This window comes from Moschus berezovskii, chromosome 2 (assembly GCF_049115385.1).
Source record: "Moschus berezovskii isolate FMDL1 chromosome 2, NW_MosBer_1.0, whole genome shotgun sequence".
In the NCBI taxonomy this organism is placed as follows: Eukaryota; Metazoa; Chordata; class Mammalia; order Artiodactyla; family Moschidae; genus Moschus; species Moschus berezovskii.
The window spans coordinates 38666183-38690234 of NC_142461.1; the positions used below are offsets into that span (position 1 = coordinate 38666183).

The window sequence follows — 24052 nt, forward strand, 5'->3', positions numbered from 1 at the left end:
AGTCACGTGGAACTTGCATTCACCTCCTCACTCCATCCTCTAGGGACTGAATTGTAAATGCCAAAAGAAGAAACCTGTCAGGTTGGTGAAAGAATAATTAAATAGTTTATTGATTTATTTCGGTGCTGCTGATTTATTTGGGTGATTTGGGGATTTGTGAACAGAAACTACATCATAGATACTTTGTCTCTCTTTCCTTCAGTGTCTAGCTCTAAGTGTCCATGTGGCACTCAATAGATAGTTGCTAAAGTGGATGGAATTAAACTCTTTAGGAAGGTGGAGTGCCCTGCCTCTAGAGAATTGTTGTTCACCTTTGCTGTAAAAATAGCATGATCCCCAGAAAGAGTCTTTCCCTAATAGAGACATCATTACCTTTGCTAGCCCTCCCAAGCATGACTCAAGCCCAAAGGGTTTAGCTATGTTATTTTTCTGGGTTTCTGGTCTATCTATAATAGAACAAATTTTCTCCCCAGAAATGAGATAACTCCTTAATGGATATGTACAAAGGAAGTAGATGGCCTGGTTATGTCATGTAAATAACCAAAAAGAATCTCTACTTAAAATTCCCTAATTTAAATAAAAACTTTTACATAGACTAATAGTTTTTGTTTATTCTCGATAAAGTTTACATATTTCTAGAAATTAAAAATAAATCACTATGTACCAGTATTAACTGCTTGTATGACTTTACATCTTTTTTTGGATATTTTATAATTTGGCTCTCTTTTTTTGTCTATTTTATTTATAAGACTTCCTTATCAAAGATAAATTATCAGTAAGTAAAGCAGTATCTTACAATGATAATAATACTTTTATATTACCAATTTTTATAGCTCCATAGTATATAAATAATGCTTTCTTTACAAGTATATAATTTAGTTATTAATATTTTATCATTTCCCCCATTTTTAAAATATTCTGCAAAATTTTGCTTTATTTCACAAATTTTATTTCATCTGTACATTTCAGGAATGATTTGCTACAGGATTTAGATACAGAGTAATTATTTCTGCATGTAAACTAAATTTATCTGAGCACAAGAATGTCTCCTGATTGTTCTTATTCTCCATGTATAAGAAAGAATTCAGTTCCTGAAGTAAAAGTCCTGACTCTGAAATAGATAATGTTTTATTTCTTATGTCAGATCATTTTCTGTATTACCATATAAATGGTAAACTATATGTATAAAGTTTCAAATCTATATTCTTAGAGGTTAGAGAGCACCAAAGAAAATGTTTTAAAGAGTCTAATTATGGAATCATAAAATTCTATAGGTAGAGAAGTTACCTTAAAGATAGATTTTAGCTAACCTCTCATTTCACAGAGGAGAAAACTGTGGGCTCTTTTTAAATGACCTGCCCAAGGTCACACACACTGGCATAGGTCTTTTTTAGCTTTGTTAAGCATCACTGCCTCCAACTAAATACTTATGACATATCAGAAGTCTAAACTACCAAATATATCAAGCCAGTCCTATACACTTGCCAGGTACCCATTATTAGCTTAACTGATAACATATATGAAATACAAGAATGTCATCTGAAAGAAGACCATGAAAGAAGAGCATATATCTATTTAAAGAAAAATGTTAAGGAGAAACAATGCTTGGATCAGAAATTGAGATCCCCTCAACTTGCCTGACTTAACAAAATGCTACAAATTGTGCAAACCCTGGTTGAAAATTTGTTTGAATGGTCTACTTAAAAAATATGGATTGTTTGCTTCTCTGTAGGCCCTTTTTAAGGTAACAGGAGTGAGTTTTCAGAATTTATACCTTTGCCCCCAGATGTGGAGTATGACATATCCAGGGCTGTTTACCTTTGGCTGGGTAACATGCCCACCTCAGCCTGAGGTGCAGACGTGCTGGAGACATGGCTGGAGAACCGCCTCCTTCCAATGGTGCTCAGGAGGTAAGCTTCTTGTTCACTTACCACACTGGGCATGCTGACAGAGTCATCTGAAAGGGCCAGAGAAGAGAGTGTGAGGAAATGATGATGCTGACCAGAAAATCCAGACCAGCTTTGTACTTGGGTTCTATCCTTGACTAGAATACAACCTTAGGACAATATCTAAAGTTAAATTATCATTCGTCCCTTTGTACAGATTCAAAACTAAGACCTTTGGGAGCTTAAGAAACATTTTCACTGCTTTTATATAACCAGAGACTTTAATAGCTGAGCTTTTAGTGTCACTGAACACTGTCATTTATGAGAACATGAACATTATGAGAACTTTGAGTTAAAGTGACTAGTTACTTCATTTGGTTGAGGGAAATAGCATCAATAAAACAACATGAATGTATCCTTATCTTGAAAAAAAAAATACCTTCTGGAGCTGAGTTTTTAATCTGCACAAAGGGTGAAGGATAGTTCTTCACATCTACACACCTCCCACCCTCAAACAGCTTTCATGAAATAAACGTAAACTTCTTGTCCATTTCTACAAGCAGATTATTTGTAGAAATCAAGGGGCATTTGCAAATCAAAGATTTCAGAAAAGCTGGACTATAACATTTTAAACATTCCAGAAATAGTTCAGTAAGGGACTGTGTTATTGAACAAATCAAGCATGTCTGACTTTCAAACACTACATTCAGGACATTTCATGATTTTTAGACTGCTGAGGGAAAGACTATCTCAGGTATTTTTTTTCTGAAAAATATTTAAAAATCTATAAAGTTCACAAATAAATGCTTGTTTTAATCTAATTTTAAAATTAGAAGCAGACACTTATTTTCTCCATAGAAACTGAGATTCATGTATTCAAATCCATATGAAAATTAACTTTAGTATAGTATTTGTGACAAGACAACCTCACTCTAAGTGAGCTAATATTGTTTGTCATTGAACAAGAAACATATCTTGACTAACCTAGAATTTTGGTGAACTTTTACTACCATGTCATCTGACATCACTTATTTAAAATATCCTAAGTGGTCACATTTCTAGAGAAGTTTATTTCAAACCCAGAGATGAGTATATATATATATAAAGTCCTGAAAATTTTTAATTTGCTACATAACAACTGACTTGAAGTTGATTCTTATAGAATGGTATTTCCTTTTTAGGTGTGTTCATAGAGTAGAGTATAATCAAATATGCCTTAAAAGACATGAAAAAATGTGGTGGGATAGATTGAGCTATTTATACTAAGCCCTTTCTGGGATTCCAGTAATTTTTCCCCCTCTTATTCAAACTCATGTATCATTGAACACTTACTCCAATATTTTTTTGGTGATTATATGCATTGCCTTCCATTCTTTTTTAAAAATTTTATTTATTTTATTGAAGTGTAGTTGATTTACAACGTTGTGTCATTCACTTTTTTGTTAGGCGTTCTTTATCAAAAAATGTCTGTTATCTCCTCTAGAAAACTCTAAGATTTTGAACAGCAGAGAATATATCCTTGTCATACTTCTTGGTCCTCATCTTGTCCCTGCCAGGTCTTATACAGGTTTGACTGCTGAATGGAAAATTTGTTTAATTCAAAGGTGTTAACACTCTAGCTTTCATACTGTATTTCATAAATTAGTATATACCCACATCATAATGTCTTTGGGACAGTTATGACTTTGAGAGCAGAAAGATTAACAAAAACTTGCATACATGTCAGTGATTTAATGTTGGCCTTTGGTCAGTGCTATCTCTGTTTATGTCTCCTGTACTAAACTTTTCTTCTCTACTTCCTTCCTACTGGCTTGGTCATCCTCTAATTCATAAAGTCACTGGCAAAATACATTTAGCTCTATTAAAGAGAGTTTGTTATCATTTACTATCATTTTAAAAAATTTCTGGGAGAGACTATTTCAACCATTAAAGAAAAATAGATATTACTTTAAGTTCTGGACTATTGCTAGGACTTATAATGAATATGTGAACTGCTAATCCTTGTCTCTCTCATTTTGTTTTTTTTGGTTAAGATCTTTCAAGATTTCCCTAATTACAATTTTAGAATTATTTCCATGAGAAATGATTTAGAAACAAATATGTCCAGAAGTTAGGTACAGGACAATATGATTATCACTTTGTTATCTACTTAACCCTAAATCCCCTAAGCCAAATCTGAAAATATTACTGACATGTGCTTTGACAAAGTAGTTACTTCTTTCCCTCTCCTACACTTCCAACTGTAGTAGGGTATTAAAGAACTTTCATTCATCTTAGTTAATTAAAATTCTAACCTTGACTCTAATTTACTTCAGGGTGGGGCTTTTTGTTGCTGCTTGGTACAGAGGGGCTCTGAGTAAAGGTCTAGATTTTGTTTTCTTAAGGCATAGACTGCACACTTTACAGGTTATATCAGAGTATCTTTAAAACACAATTGGAAAATAATCGATACAATTAAACTATATTAAATGACAGTGGTATTGAATGAAACTTTTAAAAACTATTATGCATATTTCCCTAGTTTTGTAACACCTAATCTTTAGAAGCTCCTTGGCTGCCTCAGTGATTGGGGACACTTACATTGGGTTGTAGGCCCTCAAGACAATCTGCTGGGTTTACGTTCTAGACAATATTGCCAACTATTTTTTTCTGAGTTGTGAGCATATGCCTTGCTCACTTTTCTTTACAGTCAGGTCACGTGAGTGCTGTTTTTTAAAGAAACATTTTGGCTCTGCCACATGGCACATGAGCTCTTAGTTTCCTGACCAGGGATGGAACCCTTGCCCCCTACATTGGAAGTGCAAAGTCTTAACCACTGGACCACTGGAGAAGTCCTGTGTCACCTAAGTGCTGATTTATCTTCTGAACAAGACTGGCCAAAAAAAAGGAGAATAAATGTTCCCCTTAGTTCCTTAACCACAATTTAAATGGGTTAGTGGAAAGGTTGAATGCATAAACTCAAAGAAAATTTAGGGGTCATTAAAGATTTACTTTGTGCCTAAAATCCTACCGAATGACCAAGGATATCAAGGAATTTATAGAAAAGCAGGCATAAGAAATCATGGGATCAGTCGCAATTCCATTTTAACTCCTTTTTGCAAAAATGACCAGGGGATCAGAACTGCGAAAGATCAGAAAGGCAGAAATCCACCCAAGTTCTCATTTGCATGGCCGAGCTGTGTCATACACGAGCCCCACTACCTCCCCACCCCAGATGCTGCAGGTGACCTACTTTCCTCATCCTCCTCATCAGTTCGACTCAAGGTGTCCTGGGAAGCCTGTTGGGATGGCTCACTGTCCTGCTCCCAGACAGTGCCAGTACCCGTGTTGGAGCGGGACATGGTGGCCAAGCTCAGACGGTAAGCAGAGGTGGAGGTGCCCACAGTGCTGATGGATGTCTTTCCTTGGTAAGCTAGTGAGGTTGAAAGACCAAAGAAAATCCATAGTGAGGATCTTTTTTGGGTGGAGTGGAGGGGGAGCATAGTACGTAGCATGTGGGATTTTAGTTCTCTGACCAGGGATTGAACCTGTGCCCACTGGAAGCCAGGAGTCTTAACCATTGAACCACCAGGGAATTCCCAGGTGCTTGGAAGAAAACAAATGCTAGCTTTGAACTCTTCCCTCACAGTTTGTATTTTTTAAAAGAAAGGTCATTTAAATAGTGTGTCCCAGACAGATGACCTTTAGGACAAAGGGCTTCCCTGGTGGCTCAGACGGTAAAGAGTCTGCCTGCAATGTGGGAGACCTGGGGTTCGATCCCTCGGTTGGGAAGATCCCCAGAGAAGAAAATGGCAACTCACTCCAGCATTCTTGCCTGGAAAATCCCATGGACGGAGAAGCCTGGCGGGCTACAGTCCATAGGGTCACAAAGAGTCAGACACGACTGAGCGACTTTCACATACATACATAGCAAACAGAATTGAAAACATCATTAAAAAAAAAAGAGTCGGCCACTGATGTAATTGAATAGTTTTCTTGCAGGAGCATAATATCTCTAACAATAAAAAATGCTTTGATATTGCAGCCTCTCTCATTGTTTTCCAGTTTCATTTTCCAAGGCTGGCTGAATGTAGATTCATTTTGAGCTGAATTATAGATATCAATTTGATAAATTTCACTGAGAAATACACCTTATACCTGACACAAGCATACAGAAGTAATAGACATATTGTCTGAAAGGAACCATGCAATCAAAATCAGAATACATAATTAATACTGTGTTCTTATTCCCCTTTTCTGGAGATTACAATAAAACACCCCCTTGATTCTTTGTCATATTATCTTATTATAAAGCAGAACATTTGAATGGCCCTGTGCAGATTTCACCAAGATTGTATTTGACAAATTTTTGGTCCTTAATACATCGCCAACAATAGGTTTTAGAAAGACAAAAGCCACATGTATAAGAATATTCTACTTATAGGTGATGACTGCCCTCTAATGGCAGAAAATGATTTATTTTCCTTCCTTAGTAACTTGAAGTTAATATAATTACAAAAGTAAATAATGCATTCCCAAAGAAAATCTTTTGAATAATGTAAAGAAAGTAACTCCTAGTCCATCAGTTTTGATTCAACCCTCTCTCCCTCCAAGTCAGGAAGAGTTAAAAGACTTTATTATCAATCATACAGACCCAGTTTTAAGTCCTCTCACAGGTGTCATTGTCTTTTTGTGTAAGTTATTTATCCTTTATTGGATCTTCATTTCTTCTTTTTATACGCAGATTTTCAGTTACAATTTTGCAGGTATTTGTGTGGATTAAATGAGATAACATCTATGAAATAATCTACCATATAACAGATGCTCAATGAATGTGAGTCTCCTTTACTCTTCAAAAGGAAAATAAAGTATGAATTAAAGTAATTTTTCCCCCAGCTGAGTGTTCAAGAAAAAGCTGACCTACCAAAATAAAGACTGAAAAATATATTAGAAAAGGAATAAAATTAAATTCTTATGATAACCCCTTGACTTGCATTGTTGACAAGGATGACGGGGTCAACAATACTAGTTGTACCAAAATGACTAACTCACACTTGGTTCCAGAAAGAGCAGTGATCTATAAAAAAGAGCTTTCTTTGTTCTACTAGTCAAAGTCAAACCATCCCATGCATACTCACCCGATCCACTGTGAACTGCCTCTTTTAGAATTTTCAGTTCACTGTTGAACTCAGCAATGAGGGAGCTCTTACACAGAGGGCGTGGAATGAAACGCCGCTCTAGCTGGTCAGCGATGTGTTGTCGGGCAGAAAGCTCTTCATGGTTCTCTGCTGGTTGGGCCAGAAGCTGAAAGGAAGGCATAGATTTTCTGGTCCTCAGTTTTCCCATCTGTAAAATGGGCTAATAATTGTATTGATTTCATAGTTGGTGGTGAGGATTAAATAAAGTAATGCATATGAGGTTCTTAGAACACTGCTTAGGAAGTGTTAATCAATCCACTCCTTTGAATCATGGCCCCCAGATATCAGAAATCAGGTATGAAAAGAATAAAAAGAGTAGATGAACACTGAGGGTCTCAGAGGAAAAGCATGCTTTAACTATCTCATTTTTTTTTACATATTTATTTAAAATCAGGCCTCGATTATGCCACCAAAGACAAGTGATCATTCTTCAGATCATTCTATTGGATCAATCTTTTTTTTTCCTGGGGAGGGGGTAAAAGGGGAGAGGGCAATGTTTTAAGATGTTAAGTATGCTCTTACTGTAAAGGTATTCCCCAGAGGGATACTTGTCTGGGATGATTTCTCATCAAGCATGATCTTAACAGGTCCTCCTGACTAGCAATAGCATCTCCCCCAAGACTGCTGCTGTCATTTTGCCTTAAATCTGGAGAACAGCACGTCCACGGGGCTTGTTACTTCCCAGAGGAGGAGCACATAGCACACCTTGCACTGGATGAAAGGACGCAGGAGCACGAAGATGGGGATCCGGGTCCGCACAATGAAGTCCAGGAAATCCCACAGGGCCAGGCCTCCGACCTTCCGCAGGGCCATCTCCTTCACCTGGAGGCTCAGCCAGTACCACTGGCTTCCGAGCTGCCTCTCAAAGCAGACGAGGATCACCTTCAGTGCTTCACACCAGGAAAAGAGAAAACTGAGCCTGCACACTCGTGCCTGAGAGGAACCCTGCCCACATCCAGCTGCCTGCATCCTCAGCCCTCTTATGCATCAGACAATTTTCAAATTTCTAAACTTTCTCCATGTTTCCAAAATCTTCAGTGTACTCCTGAGTGAGTGTTCTGACATAAAGACAGATATTTGTATAGTAAACATGTTTTGATTCTGATTAAGAGAACATATATATCTTCATTAAGTACATTTAACTACTATTTTGGAAAATATACACTGAAGCAATTTATAGAACTGAAAGGGAAATGTGTTATAAACATGATATGGAGCTAATATTTTGCTTTCTAAAAGTTTTGTCGTAGTGGCTTTATGGTAATACCAGCATACCACTCACATCCGAAGATAAAATATTTTCCTTTTTTTCCCTTTCAGCTTAGAAATAATATATCCTTGTCATTAGAAGTAAAATCAATCCATGCAGAAATGCATAAAGTTAAAAAAAAGATTCCTTCCCCTTCCTGACCCCACTCTAAACTGCTCCCCAGAGTAAACAATAAATGTGTTTGAGTAGATTCTTCCAGAAAAGAAAATTCTATCCTTCCTCCCTCGCCTCTCATCATGTCTATTACTAAACCCTATGGGCTTCCCTGGTGGCTCAGAGGTTAAAGCGTCTGCCTCCAATGCGGGAGACCCGGGTTCGATCCCTGGGTCAGGAAGATCCCCTGGAGAAGGAAACGGTAACCCACTCCAGTATTCTTGCCTGGAGAATCCCATGGATGGAGAAGCCTGGTTAGGCTACAGTCCACGGGGTCGCAAAGAGTCGGACACGACTGAGCAATGGGACGACGAACGGACGAATGGGATTTCTTTTACAATATCTCTTTTCTTCCAGATTCTGGCAGCTTTGTTACAAATTACATTTTAAAATATATTTTTAGGAAGCAGATTTCTCAGTGTGTCAAGACAAACCAGAATACTGTAATGACATCAAAGATTATGGTGGAGGCTTCCTCTGCCACCCCAGCTCTCCCCCAAGGGTCTCCTGTGGGGCAGTCAAGGTAACCTGGGCATTGTCCATCATGTATTAAGGCCCATCTCAGCATCTAGAAGACACATAGAAATCCAACTCCTTAAAGCCCTTGGAAATCACCATTGCCATCTATTTCAGGCATTTCTAGGGGGAAAACTAGGGTATATAACACAGGGAAAGATGTGGTAAGATTCTTCCCTCCCCATCTACTCACCTCTATTCCTCTCCCTTGATGTTGCAAACACATGAATGAAGAGTAGCATTCCTCTAACCCTACCCTGATCCTGGTGACACTTCTACTGTTGTGTGCCTGTTGGCCCTCTTTGGATTTCTGCCTTCCTGCTTTCCACCTTCACCAGCATCAGCCCAAAACAAGCAGAACACAAGGGGCTCAGGGATTCTGGTGATGGATATATTCGATTTGAAATTTGGTCCTGCCACAAAACGGTGTGACTTTAGGTAAGTTACTGAACCTTTCTACACCTTTGTCATCGTCATTTAGTTGCTAAGTCACATCTGACTCTTGCGACCCCATGGACAGTGGCCTGCCAGGCTCCTCTGTCCATGAGATTCTCCAGACAAGAATACTGGAGTGGGTTGCCATTTCCTTCTCCAGGGGATCTTCCCAGGCCTTCAGTTCAGTTCAGTTCAGTCGCTCAGTCGTGTCCGACTCTCCGCGACCCCATGAATCACAGCACACCAGGCCTCCCTGTCTATCACCAACTCCCGGAGTTCACTCAAACTCATGTCCACAGAGTCGGTGATGCCATCCAGCCATCTCATTCTCTGTCGTCCCCTTCTCCTCCCACCCCAACCTTTCCCAGCATCAGAGTCTTTTCCAGTGAGTCAACTCGTCGCATGAGGTGGCCAAAGTATTGCAGTTTCAGTTTCAGCATCAGTCCTTCCAATGAACACCCAGGACTGATCTCCTTTAGAATGGACTGGTTGGATCTCCTTGCAGTACAAGGGACTCTCTTAGCCTCATACTAAAGTAAGAACATTTATTTCTTTGAGCTGTTGTGAGGATTCAGAGTGATGATAATGTAAAGTATAGAAAACAGTGCCCACTAAGTGCTCAAAATAAAGCTAAAACTAAATTTAAAAGAGAAGTCCAGTAGCCTGGCCAAGTAACCAAAGAATCTGCCTTCATTAAAAAGGCAGAAAATGGAAAAAACAAACAAGCCAATCAGATCTAAATAGACATTTCTCCAAAGAAGACATGCAAATGACCAAAAGGCACATGAAAAGATGTTCAACATTGCTAACTATCAGAGAAATGCAGATCAAAACTACAATGGGGTATTATCTTACACCAGTCAGAATGGCCATCATCAGAAAGTTTACAGATAATCAATGCTGGTGAGGGTGTGGAGAAAAGGAACCCTCCTATATTGTTGGTGGGAATGTAAACTGGTACAGCCACTATGGAGAACAGTATGGAGGTTCTTTAAAAAATAAACAAAAACACAGCTACCGAATGATCCTACAATCCCACTCCTGGGCAAATATCCAGAGAAAGCCACAATTAGAAAAGATACATGCACCCCAATGTTCATTGCAGCACCATTTATAATAGCCAAGATACAGAAGCAACATAAATGTCAATCAACAGGTGAATGAATAAAGGAGATGTGGTATATTTGTACAATGGAATATTACTTTGCCATAAAAAAGAATGAAATAATGCCATTTGCAGCAACCTGGATGGACCTAGAGATGATCATATTAAATGAAGGAAGTCAGAGAAAGACACATACCATAGAGTATCACTTTTATGTGAATCTAAAAAATGATACAAACGAACTTATATACGAAAAAGAAATAGACCCACAGACATGGAAAACAAATTTATGGTTACCAAAGGGAAAGAGGGAGAAGCATAAATAAGGAGTTTGGGATTAACATATACACACTAATATATATAAAATAGATAACCTACAAGGAAGTACTGTATAACACAGGGAACTCTACTAGATATTTCATAATAACCTAAAAGGGAAAAGAATATGAAAGAAAATAGATATCTATATATGCAGAACTGAATCACTTTGCAGTATACCTGAAACTAACATAACATTGTAAATCAAGTATAGTTCAATTAAGATAAAAGGCAGAAAGTGGATAGAACTGAAGATAGTTACTTGTTAAGTGTTTCCTCCTATCCCTCTGTTCCATGTTAAGGCTTCTTTCTCCAACATCCTCTGCACAATCCCAAACCTCATACAGCGCTCTGTACTAAAGTCTGGATTTTATCTGAAACCTATATTCTCCTTCTTCTGGCAACCAAGTCCCATGCATGGGCAGGCCCTGTGCACACAACAGCCTTGGCTTTTTTTTTTTTTTTCATTTTCATCGTCGATCATATTATTTTCAAATACATCCTTTATGATGCAGCCCAAACACCTCTACCCACTGCCCCACAACCCCCCACATACTCCAAACACCAAGGACCTGTTTTTACTGTGCTGTCTGCTTTGGTGAACTGAAAAATGTCAGGCAAGATATTTTCAGCTTCCTCCTTTTGAGATTTTCTATGGTCAGTGCTCCTTAGTCTCAGTGCTGTGGCAGGGATAGCCTTTTCTCCCTGGCTTAGTTAATTCTAGCCAAAGAGTAGCTTCTGGTATTCAGTGGGTCAGAACCAAGTCATGGCAGTGGGAAGAGGTAACACAAAAGCAGAAATAGAGACTGATGCTTTGTACTTGCTGAAGTGGTTTCTTTAAAGACTTTCTGGATACAGGTCTTTTAAAATACTTTTTGAGTCAAGGAGGAACATAGCTAAGTAAGTAATATGTATACACATATACACGTATATACATATTTTGTTGTTCAGCTGCTCAGTTGTGTCCGACTCTTTGCAACTCCATGGACTGCAGCACACAAGGCTTCCCTGTCCATCACCAACTCCAAGAGTTTGCTCAAACTCATGTCCGTTGAGTCGGTGATGCCATCCAACCATCCCATCCTCTGTCTCCCCCTTCTCCTCCTGCCCTCAATCTTTCCCAGTATCAGGGTCTTTTCCAATGAGACAGCTGTTCTCATCAGGTGGCCAAAGTATTGGAGCTTCAGCTTCAGCATGGGTCCTTCCGATGTGTACATACACACATATATGTGTTTGTGTATATATCTCTATCTATACCTATATCTATTTTTATTTCTCTATTTATTGAGAGAGAAAGAAGTACCCACCTAAGTACGCTGCTTGGCTGGTGGACTCTGCCAGCCCTTCCTTGCGTAAGTCTTTGCTTGCATCCCCCGGGGTGGAGCAGTGAGCAGGGGAGCTCTCTAGCATAAAATTCTTGCTCCTGGATGTGCTGATGATCCGTGGAGGAAGGAGTACATTAATGACCGTCTGCAGTAGCAGCTGCACCTCGGGCTGTTCCAGCCATGGGCTGTCTGAGGGGCAGAGTTTGGAAGGAGGAAGTGGAAATAAAAGCAAGTCACAAGGCAAACTTTCCACATTAGACACTGAAAAATTCAACTCTCTTTCCACTTCCAAACTAGAACATCCTAGAAATTCAAGTGTCTTCCCCACCAAGTTCAGCTTCTTCTATGGACAGAAGTAGCATTCCTGATACTGGGTGTCTCCTCCGCAGTCAGCACCAAAGGGTCCCTGTTCTTAGCCAAATCTCCTGCTTACCATTTCAATCTCCTTTTTTTTTTTCTGTTCAAATACTCATAACACATTGCCTTTACATTTGATATAAACTTTTCCTAAAAGAAAAAATCCCCCCAAAAGTAATGAAAACATATTGAAATTTAATGACAATGGCAGGATTTATGCTAAACCTACTGTCCATAGGTTATCAAGTCCATTAGTCTGTCACTTCCTATCATACTGTACTTCACGTAGTCCCATTTTTATAATTGAAACAATGCTCTCTTGATTTTTGCTATCCTGAAATGATGTTAAATAGCATGTGTCTTCTAGGAAGTGGAGCACAGAAAGTCTTGACCAAGGGCAGCTAAACTGAGTAGAAAGAAAGCTATATATCCTAAGATAACCCCATTTAAATTATTCAGATTGAGTTTAATGATGGTCTCCTTGGGAAAAGGAAGATATAACAGTTTGATACTTAATAAAACACAGTAACAATAATACATTTCTTTTAGTTAAATTAATCAGACCTTTGCTTCCAGATCCTACTGTGAGCACAAATGGGATGAGCAGATTTAAAAGCATCCCCTCCCTTCGCTCTTGATTGGTGAATGGGGAGATCACATGGCTTAAGGGGAAATCTTCTTTTAAAGCCTGTGCAGCAATAATAGAAAAAAAAGATTAATTGACCCCCTCAGCCATTCAGTCTGTTTGTTCTTACACAGAATGGTGGAGACAGGGACTCCCTGCTGGCTGCACCTGCAAACTGGGAGTTCAGTTGTCATCTGTACAGCATACGAGATTCACCCGAAATGGATACTTTACCATTTGCTTGATATAATTGAGAGCTATATACCTAAAAAACAATAATATTTTGAATATCAAATGAAAAAGTTTAATACCTATCATTTAGTACAAAAACCCCCACATTACCCCCTCAGTTCTTCCATATGTCTATCCACCAATAAATATTTTAGTAACCAAAGAAAAAGAAGAAAAGGAGAACTTGCCGCCTGTTCCATTTGGGAGTTATTTAAAAGTCATCTGACTCCTGTATGAGACATTCTTCCAGCCAGAAAGCAATAGACAATATAGAAAGAAACAATGATCTCTGTGTACAGGTTGTTAAAATGTATCATTTTAGGGATGTCTCTGTATCCTTTCTGCATAGTAACCACAGCACTTGCTTAATCTCTTTTCCATAATCTACCTATTAGCTGGATGATGGGCCATCAAACTTGGTTTGTCAGATAAGCAATGGATCAGTTATCCACTTGCAGCAATTGTATACTTTTCACTGGTCACAGAGTTTTCTGGTGATTTACCATTCTTTAAAATAGGTGATAAATAAGCAGGGAAACTGGGATTCTACACATTTTTTTTTTTTTTTGGCTTGGGAATGATTATTTTAATTTTACGAACTAAAAGAAGTGGGAGAAAAATGATAAAAAACACCCATAATATTTAACCCACAATCATTAAAGAAAAGTAAGATAGTCAAAGTCTGGTAATAACATTAGAAAACTTTTTTTTATTGCAGTTCTTTCTGCAAATAATTTGAAACCAGACTTTGAATATTACTCTTTTAATTAACAATTGTGAGCTGATTATCTGTGAACCGTTATTTTCCTAAAGTTTTGGCACATGTTTTAAATTATAGAAGTGGTTCCTGAGGTTGTGGCAGGACTGCAGTGACTCTGCTATTTTTGAGATCTCAAGAAGAATTACAGAAGCACAACTTTAGGATCAAGCTCAGGGCTAAAGCTCCAAACCTACAAAAGTTTGGAGGTGTTTACACTTCTGTTTCACAGATTTTGCCCAGCCTTTGCAGAAAAATAAAAGAGAACACCATGATCTGGTGTCTCAACCAGCAACATAATGAGCGTGACAAACAGGTAAGGCAGTCACACCTGTATCTGCAATGCTACAAGCCGGACAACAGCTGTGCTGAAGGGCAGAGGTGGTGAGAGATAAGGGCTGAGATGAAGAAGGGGTAATCCATCAGCAACACTGGAGGGTCCTACCACTCCCATCACCTGAAATACAAACAGAGCACATGACCAGCCTTGACTATTGCAACTTCATGCAACTGTAGGAAAGGAGTCTCAGTCAATTATAATAATAATTTGAAGGTTGGGCATGTTACTTTCAATCTGTTCGTGCTGCCTTCTTTTGGAGGCATGTAATATCTTGAGTCAGATCAAATGATCACACCGGATTTAGCCAAGGTTTTGTAGAATGCTGTTTATAACTAACTATGTAAATAATGAGAGATGAATCAAAAATTAGTCTAATCAGGAGACTGGACATACTTACTTGTGGACTCAAAGGAATGAAGTCAACATTCTTTAATGGAGTAAATACTGACAACAATGATGATGGCAAGAGCTCTATTTGCACTAGGCATTCCAGCTACAGATTTATTGCTTAACTAGCTAAGCAGCAGATTCTATTCATGAAATGCTCTACCATGGTTTCCACATTGTACAAAACCTTGTCAAGATCAGACTCTAGATATTACATAAATGATAAAAGAAGTTGTTTTTTTTTTTTTCTCTTCACATAAATCCTAGACTGGCCAACTCTTAGTGTCATTTTGTACTAACAAAAAAAATCCTCTTTGCCCTTTAAACTCCCCCACCCCAAACTACCTCAACTTCTAGCCAATTGTACAGTCTCCCGCCACCCCACTCTCCAACTGGCAGCCCTCAACTCTCAGCGCAACTTGAAGAGGTCAATTGTCAAAGTAGCACGTGGGAAGCAGCACACAAAAATCCCATCTGTGTAGGGATCTCCCCACGCACCACCTTGAAATGTACCTCACTATTTTCAGGGTCACCTGAGCCATCTGTTTTCATGGGTGGGTATGTAGGTAGGTAGGTTGACCTGTAAGTCTTCAGCTCAGAGAAGTCAATAGCAGAGTTAAATTTTGCAAAGTTTCATAACATTGCCACTTGGCTACTCACCAGATTGACACAGACATTGATCAGTGACCTAAGGTGAGGCAGGAAGGATATGATTGGCTGCCTCTGCAGTGTCAAACAAACCCCTTCAATCAAATTGCTGGCAGGCTCCCACTCAACCTGTCGCCTGGAATACAATATAGGAGCCATTAGCAGTGTGGCTCTCTTCTGGAGACTGCCTGAAACAAGCGAACGAGACAGTGATTCTGATGCCATCTAAGACAGGATGGGTGCTTCACAAGGGATGAAGTTTACCCATATTGTTCCAAAAGTACAGAGCACAGTGGAAAGGAAGAGGACACTGAAAACCCAGCAGAGGCACTCCTGCCCCACTCGACTAATGAGACACAATCTATTGAAGAAAAAACAGAGATGATGAATGAGTGGACTTTCAAGTTTCCTGGTTTTAGCTTTGAAAAAGAGTACGAGACTGCCATTATAGGAAACCTATTTGAGTCATTCCTCACAACGGAAGTAATCTGACTATAGGCTGTGTTTTTATAATGCTTTTCATAAAAATCAGATTACAGTTGATTTCATAAGCTTTTATACCAGACTATAACTAATTAGACTTACGTGACTTCACTCCTGCCAAAAAGATGACATTAGAGGAAAACAGTCTATTTAAAAAGTGTTGTTTCTTGACCTTCTAAAAAATGATGCTTTGGGACTATTTTCTGTGGTAGTAAATATGGCCATCTACATAGCTCAATTAGATGAACATGAGATTTTCTGTAATAAAAGATAATCTGGTCTGTAATTGTCTCAGGACCAAAGAGTCATTTCTATGGTCCCCTAAATAAACAGGTTGGGCTTTACTGAGATCAATGCTATTTCCAAATATTATCCTGGAAATACTTTCTAAGCTTACATTGCCTACCAGATTGAAATCACTGTAATGATAAAACAGGAATGTTCATACATAGGGATATGTTGACTTCCCTGTTGCACAAGTAACCCACTGGTCAGGTTCAGTCAACATTTCTCTTGTGGAACTGAGATCACCTGAAGAAATTTAATCCAAGGCAACCCCAAATTCACACATTGCACCACAAGAAAATTGCCTACTATTAACCAAGTCTACACATTAATCCAAAAGTCTACTTTTAGGAAACTGCTATTCTTCATAACAGGTTTAATTATATGACGAATGAGGTAGCCTATGGAGGTGTTAACATCTTCAGAGGAAAAGTTATTTTTACACATCTTTGTAAGATGTATAAAGCTTTGGTCATTTGCCAGTAGGGACAAGTGTTCTATTGGGACTATTAGTGAAAATAGGGGTGCTTTAAGGATATGCATTTCTATGCTATTAAAATAACCTTGAAATCATGTATAGGCATCCATTATCATGGCAGGAAAGAATATAGGATCAAACTGTCAAACATTTATTAGAATAAAATGTTTCAGTTTCTTTTTACTAAATTCAATAGCTTCAGATGGCTGCATAAATGAAGAAGAACACAGGATAAAACCTGGAAAAGTTCTGGCACATTGAGCAATAAGTGCTACAAATTCTTGGGCAAGAGTTGCATTGATTTGGGTTTAGGTTAATAGGATGGAAAATGGTCTCACTGAAACTTCAAATTTCCAATCTACTGGGTTTATTAGCATTTCTTAATTGATTTGTTTGCCCACTGTAGCTATAGATTTCCTGACTGGGTTCAGATCTCCAGGTGGGTTCAGAGACATCTGCTCATAGAGAGGCTACCAAATGATACTTCAGGCCCCAGAATGGACATCAAGTGATAACAACATTGATTTAGTACCACCTGAATTAGGTATTTGTTATCAACCCTGAGATCTCTTTAGGTGGTGCTTTACTGATTATTGTAAAGCTTGTTATTTCTCTAAAGTGATACCTAAAATACTATGTTAAACATGTATTTTTTGAACATCAAGTTAATCTTTCTTCTGTCCTTAGTTGTTTAATTTATAAGGCATATCCTGCTTTATTTGAAAAGGAATTGAAGAATACACATTGAACTTTTTAACTGTGTCAGATAAGGAACATGATAGCTAAGAAATAAATAGATTTTCAAGATAGATATATACTTTTGAAGAATATGTTATTTCCTCAAAAATACAGACCCGGCTACTTATGCATTCATATCCTGATTAGCTCTGCACATATAACCAACAGAACACTTTTGAGCCATTCCTTCAACTCTGGATTGATCCACCGTCTTAAAAACTGACAGACTTGAAATCTGAGGCTCGCAATACCTGCCGTTGATTAGGAGGCCTCCTCACCTCAAAGTAGGCATCTTATGAATTTTGTTGAACATCCTATCCAATCTCTTTAAAATGAGGATAAGGGCCGGCCTCACTGCCTCAGCGCTCCAGTCGGTGATGGGGAGCATCTCCATGATGTAGCGTCGAAGCCCACGGCTCTCCATGGTCTGGGTGTCGTACGGTGCCAGCTTCAGAAGGGAGTGTGCGATTTCTGCCAACCTAAAATATTTTGTTTTGTATTTAAAGAATAAGCTTAGAATGTCACCAGCCATGGGACTTTTCCTCACACAGCATCATGCTTATCACCCTCCTTCCAATACACTGACTCCCTGAGCTACAAACATTCTAGCACATTTTCTTATACTATGTAAATAAACATTAAAAAAAAATCTGGACAAAATTAGACCCATATATGTCTCTGAAGCCTTTCCTATTTGTCGGTTCCCCCTCTTCTACTCCTTTTTGGACATTCAGTAATTTATTTGTGGGAGAAATTAGCTTTTTGTCCTGTAGCATTTCCCACACTGGATTTTCCTGACTGAGTCTCCATGGTGTCATTTAACTGATTCTATTTCTCCTGTATTTAGTTCAATCGTTAGTTATATCCAGGAGCTAGATCAGATTAGATCTTGACTTCCTGGTACGTGTCCTTCACAGGCAATGTGTACTTTCATCAGGAGGCGCGTGATTCCTAGTTGTCACTCGATGATGTCAGCGGGCATCAGTGATCACTACACAGATTCATTAACTCATCAGAAGTAGTACAGTGGTAGTACTGTGTCATTCTTTTATTCATATATTAACTATAACATGTTAATAAGAAGTTTCCTTTTTAAAATTTTATTTAATTGGAGGAGAATTACTTTAACAATACTGTGATGGTTTTTTGCCATACATCAACATGAATCAGACACAGGTATACATGTGTCCCCCTCATCCTGAAGCCCTTCCCACCTCCCTCCCCATCCTATCCCTCTGGGTTGTCCCAGAGCACCAGCTTTGGGTGTCCTGTTTCACGCATCGAACTTGCACTGGTCATCTATTTTACATATGATTACTCCAAGAGAGACGGGATAAGTGCTTAAAAGATAGTTTAACAACACCCTAGGTGATTCTGTTAGGCACTCTGGTGTAGGAATCAGAGCTAAGCCCTTGCCTTCAAAACATGGAGTGTTCCACAACTGTATCCATTTGACTAGTGCCAGGGATGGAGGATTTATCACTGTTCCACAAGGCAGCTCATTCCATCTTTGGAGGTCCATACTGTGAAAAGCTCTCCTCATATTAGGTTCCCAATTCTCTCAAATTTTTCCTATGAGGCCTCATCTGGAAGCATGAATTCAGTCTAACCACACATCCATGGCAACACTGTCATTCCCACTCTTCCTCTCTCCAGACTGAATGTACACACTGTCCTTCTGGGAAATATGTGTGAGTTTGAGTGTTTTAAAGAAATTATCTTAAACAGCCTTCACATTCTTTTATCTCTTTCTCACAGATGTGTCATGCAGAAAATAATTCTTTACTTTTCAGGTTGTTTGACAGACAGGTAAGGGTATATCAATATACATGCATTTCCTTTCTCTTATTATTTTGTGTGTTTTGTTTGCTCAGTCATGTCCAACTCTTTGTGACCCCATGAGCTGTAGCCCGCCAGGATCCTATGTCCATGGGGATTTCCCAGGTAAGAATACCAGAGAGAGTTGCCATTCCCTTTTCCGTGGGGTTGTTCCAACCCAGGGGTTGAACCCAGGCCTCTCTCATTGGCAGGATTCTTGATCATCTGAGCCACCTGGGAAGCATTATTTTGTCGGCAACCTTAAGAAATGCAAGAGAAAACGCTGGTCTATTCCAAACTTGAATACAATGCTCAGAGTTGAATTTGAGTCATTTAATGGATTATTTACTGTATTTCTCTCATTCCTGTTCAGTTTAGTTCCTCAGTCATGTTCAATTGTTTGCGACCCCATGGACTGCAGCACACAAGGCTTCCCTGTCTATCACCAACTCCCGGAGCCTACTCAAACTCATGTCCATAGAGTCGGTGATGCCATCCAACCATCTCATCCTCTCTTGTCCCCTTCTCCTCCTGCCTTTAATCTTTCCCAGCATCAGAGTCTTTTCCAAGGAGTCAGTTCTTCAAATCAGGTGGCCAAAGTATTGGAGTTTCAGCTTCAGCATCAGCCCTTCCAATGAATATTCAGGACTAATTTCCTTTAGAATGGGCTGGTTGGATCTCCTTGAAGTCCAAGGGATTCTCAAGAGTCTTCTCCAACACCACAGTTCAAAAACATCAATTCTTCAACACTCAGCTTCCTTTATGGTCCAACTCTCACATCCATACATGACTACTGGAAAAACCATAGCTTTAACTAGACGGACCTTTGTTGGCAAAGTAACATCTCTGCTTTTTAATATGCTGTCTAGGTTGGTCATTGCTTTTCTTCCAAGGAGTAAGTGTCTTTTAATTTCATGGCTGCAGTCACCATCTGCAGTGATTCTGGAGCTCCCCAAAAATGCTCATCCCTGGGTATGTTACAACATGAATATGTTTCAGCATAAAACAAAAATTTCCTTTAATACAGGCTTTGCTGTACTATTGCATGAATAATCTTGAGAATCTAAGATAGAGAAGGAGAGGGAAAAAGGGAAAGTTGGAGACAGGGGGCAGGGGAGGGGAGGAAGTAGAGAGAGAGACAGAGAGGAAAAATGCATTTGCAGAGCTTACTGTTCTCGGTTCCACTGCTTAAGTAGCTTTGGTCTGGGAAGATGAGGCAATAAATTCCCTTGGGGTAGAAACTATCCAATCAAGAATATTTTTCTTAAGAGCCTTGCAATCAATTATATATTCTGCAAACGCAGGGGTACAGATCATCTCAACACTCCTCTTGACTCTGATTCAAATCAAGTACTTCTTGCAAATATATCCTGTTTTATATCATCCCATTTCTTTTTTTCTTTAAATCAACCCTCTCTCCTTGGTTGATGCTATTCATTCTTATGAATTTATGTACTACCTATATGTCCCCAATTCTGGAACTTATACATTGAGCTCTGACTTACACATATATCCAAATATATACTTTATTTATAAAAGAAGACCTTCATTATACCCTTTGCTTCGTATAAGGTCAAAGCATATGGAACTATCACTACTTAGAAAACTCTGGCCAGAGAACAAGGAAGGTCCATTTTTATTGAGAGTTTGTTATGGGAAATTGCATGAACAGAGGGCATTTAGTCTAAATATTCCCTACTAGTAAAAGTTTTGCTTACATTTGTCTAGATTCAGGCCAGGAAATAATGGTGCCCTAGAATGAAGAAAGCTGATCGCCGAAGAATCGATGCTTTTGAATGGTGGTGCTGGAGAAGACTCTTGAGAGTCCCTTATACTGCAAGGAGATCGAACCAGTCCATTCTAAAGGAGATCAATCCTGGATGTTCATTGGAGGGACTGATGCTAAAGCTGAAGCTGCAATACTTTGGCCACTTCATGCGACGAGTTGACTCACTGGAAAAGACTCTGATGCTGGGAAAGGTTGGGGGCGGGAGGAGAAGGGGACAACGGAGAATGAGATGGTTGGATGGCATCACCGACTCTGTGGACATGAGTTTGAGTGCACTCCGGGAGTTGGTGATGAACAGGGAGGCCTGGCGTGCTGTGATTCATGGGGTCACGGAGAGTCGGACACGACTGAGCGACTGAACTGAACTGAACTGAACTGAGAATGACCTTATGCTGGCTCCATACAGTTGACTCTTGCTGAATTGCATTGTGACATTATGCAACTTTCAGCACTGACAGGCATCCAGTCCCAGGAAAATGGCCCTTTACCGACCATGGGATGTTGTTGAGGATGGTGTCTGTCACACTGCTCTTTCCTTTTAACATACATCAACCAAGAGATACTTCTTGTTCTTCACATTTAAAAAGTTGATGTTTTACCAAGAAACTGGTTGATTTTGCCTTATTGAAACTATGATTTTACGATTGGTCCTCTCTCCCTATTGATAGCACAAAGTCAAATTTATAGCTCATGAGTAGCATCTAATATGATAAAATCATAGATTTCCCATGTTAAAAAAATTATTTCCCTGCTAACTTTTCACATCGGTCTGACTCTCTAATTTGTAGATTGTATCCTTTTGCATCTTATGATTTTCTAAGTTGCCTCAAGTACTTGGTAAAATAATAAACTAAACACTCACATGTGATAGGCAGTACTTGTAACACAGCATTTTACATTCTTATGTGTGTCTCAGTATTGGACTGTGATCCTGTTAAGACAAGGGGTTTATTTTACATCTCCAGTGTCTGGGATAGCGTGTGAATCTTTCTCATTAGCATTGGTATCTATTGATCCCTAGGTCTGTGCCAGGCATGGAGCTAACAGCTTGCCCTTCTAGAGTTTATTTAATCTTTAATAGGGTTTGACCTCTAGAGAAATTAAAAGACGCTTACTCCTTGGAAGGAAAGTTATGACTAACCTTGATAGTATATTAAAAAGCAGAGACATTACTTTGCCAACCAAGGTCCGTCTAGTCAAGGCAATGGTTTTTCCCGTGGTCATGTATGGATATGAGAGTTGGACTGTGAAGAAAGCTGATGGCCGAAGAATCGATGCTTTTGAACTGTGGTGTTGGAGAAGACTCTTGAGAGTCCCTTATACTTCAAGGAGATCCAATCAGTCCATTCTAAAGGAGATCAATCCTGGATGTTCATTGGAGGGACTGATGCTAAAGCTGAAACTGCAATACTTTGGCCACCTCATGCGACGGGTTGACTCACTGGAAAAGACTCTGATGTTGAGAAAGGTTGGGGGCGGGATAAGGGGACGATGGAGAATGAGATGGCTGGATGGCATCACCGACTCTGTGGACATGAGTTTGAGTGTACTCCGGGAGTTGGTGATGGACAGGGAGGCCTGGCGTGCTGTGATTCATGGGGTCGCGGAGAGTCGGACACGACTGAGCGACTGAACTGAACTGAACTGAACTGACCTCTAGAGGGAGCTCCAGGCCTCTCTGACTCATGATCTCCTCTCCCTCCAAATGCCTTAAGGAATGCAGATACAGACCGGGATTACTAACTCACTGTTATGATCTCTCCAACTTTATCTGTCTCCTCTCTTTCTTCATTCACTCTTCTATCTTTTAGGAATCTTTTCCCACAAAATGTCTGTTGGTAGTAGCATGTCTCTGACTCCGGAAATGTGACGTGGAATAACTTAGACAGTTAGCCATGATCACTTCATGGCAAATAGATGGGGAAAAAGTAGAAACAGTGACAGATTTTATTTTCTTGGGCTCCAAAATCACTGTGGACAGTGACTGTAGCCACAATAGTAAACGATGCTTACTCCTTGGAAGAAAAGCTATGACAAACCTAGACAGCATATTAAAAAGCAGAGATATCACTTTGCTGACAAAGGTCCATATAGTCAAAGCTACGGTTTTTCCAGCAGTCATGTATGGATGTGAGAGTTGGACCATAAAGAAGGCTGAGGGCCAAAGAATTTATGATTTCGAACTGTGGTGCTGGAGAAGACTCTTGAGAGTCCCTTGGACAGCAAGGAGATCAAACCAGTCAATCCTAAAGGAGATCAACCCTGGTTATTCACTGGAAGGACTGTTGCTGAAACACCAATACTGTGGTCACCTAATGAGAAGAGCCGACTTATTGGAAAAGACCCTGATGCTAGGAAAGATCGAAGGCAGGAGGAGAAAGGGATGATAGAGGATGAGAAATGGCATCCCCGACTCAATGGACAGGAGTCTGAGCAAACTGTGGGAGATGGTGAAGGGCAGGGAAAACTGGGTGCTGCAGTCCGTGGGGTCACAAAGAGTTGGAAACAACCTAGTGACTGAACAAGCCATGATCAGCAGGAAAGGAGAGGAGATGTCCTGACTGAAGCACTGAGTTACTATGGCAACAGGAGCTTACCACTCCAAACTTTCCTCCCCTTTCCCAGTGTTGGAGCTGAAGTTCTCAGTGTAAAATAAGCTCTTCCCATCACAGCGCAGTGGGGAGTGTGAACACATGTGATGCTATGGAGTTCTGGGTGTGCGCCAACAACTCAGAGTGTGAAATCAGTCTGGAGGAGAAAGAGCCTGTGTTCTTTATACATTTCTCATTTTCCCTCACTTAGTACTTTCTAAATTTTTCAAGGGATAATTTTAGGGGGAAAAATGAGGTGATAATCAGGAAATTGGTGTGTTTTGCCAAATTGCAATGTTATTTCTAAAGGCTAGAACCTAAGCCTACCTTTAGCTTTATA

General features: G+C 39.5%; 1 protein-coding gene across 5 annotated transcripts in view; it reads right to left on the reverse strand.

Annotated features, from left to right (window-relative positions):
• UNC80 (unc-80 subunit of NALCN channel complex) overlaps positions 1–24052 on the reverse strand; it is a 218111-nt gene that overhangs the window by 11706 nt on the left and 182353 nt on the right. For all 5 annotated transcript variants that reach the window (XM_088842019.1, XM_055398557.2, XM_088842016.1 and 2 more), the window contains 9 exons: positions 17793–17993; positions 15543–15666; positions 14487–14612; positions 13107–13230; positions 12168–12374; positions 7769–7953; positions 7004–7169; positions 5119–5298; positions 1819–1957 (listed from right to left, as the gene is read on the reverse strand). In XM_088842019.1, the coding sequence (XP_088698145.1) occupies positions 1819–1957; positions 5119–5298; positions 7004–7169; positions 7769–7953; positions 12168–12374; positions 13107–13230; positions 14487–14612; positions 15543–15666; positions 17793–17993 (1452 nt within the window). The remainder of the gene's footprint in view (positions 1–1818; positions 1958–5118; positions 5299–7003; positions 7170–7768; positions 7954–12167; positions 12375–13106; positions 13231–14486; positions 14613–15542; positions 15667–17792; positions 17994–24052) is intronic.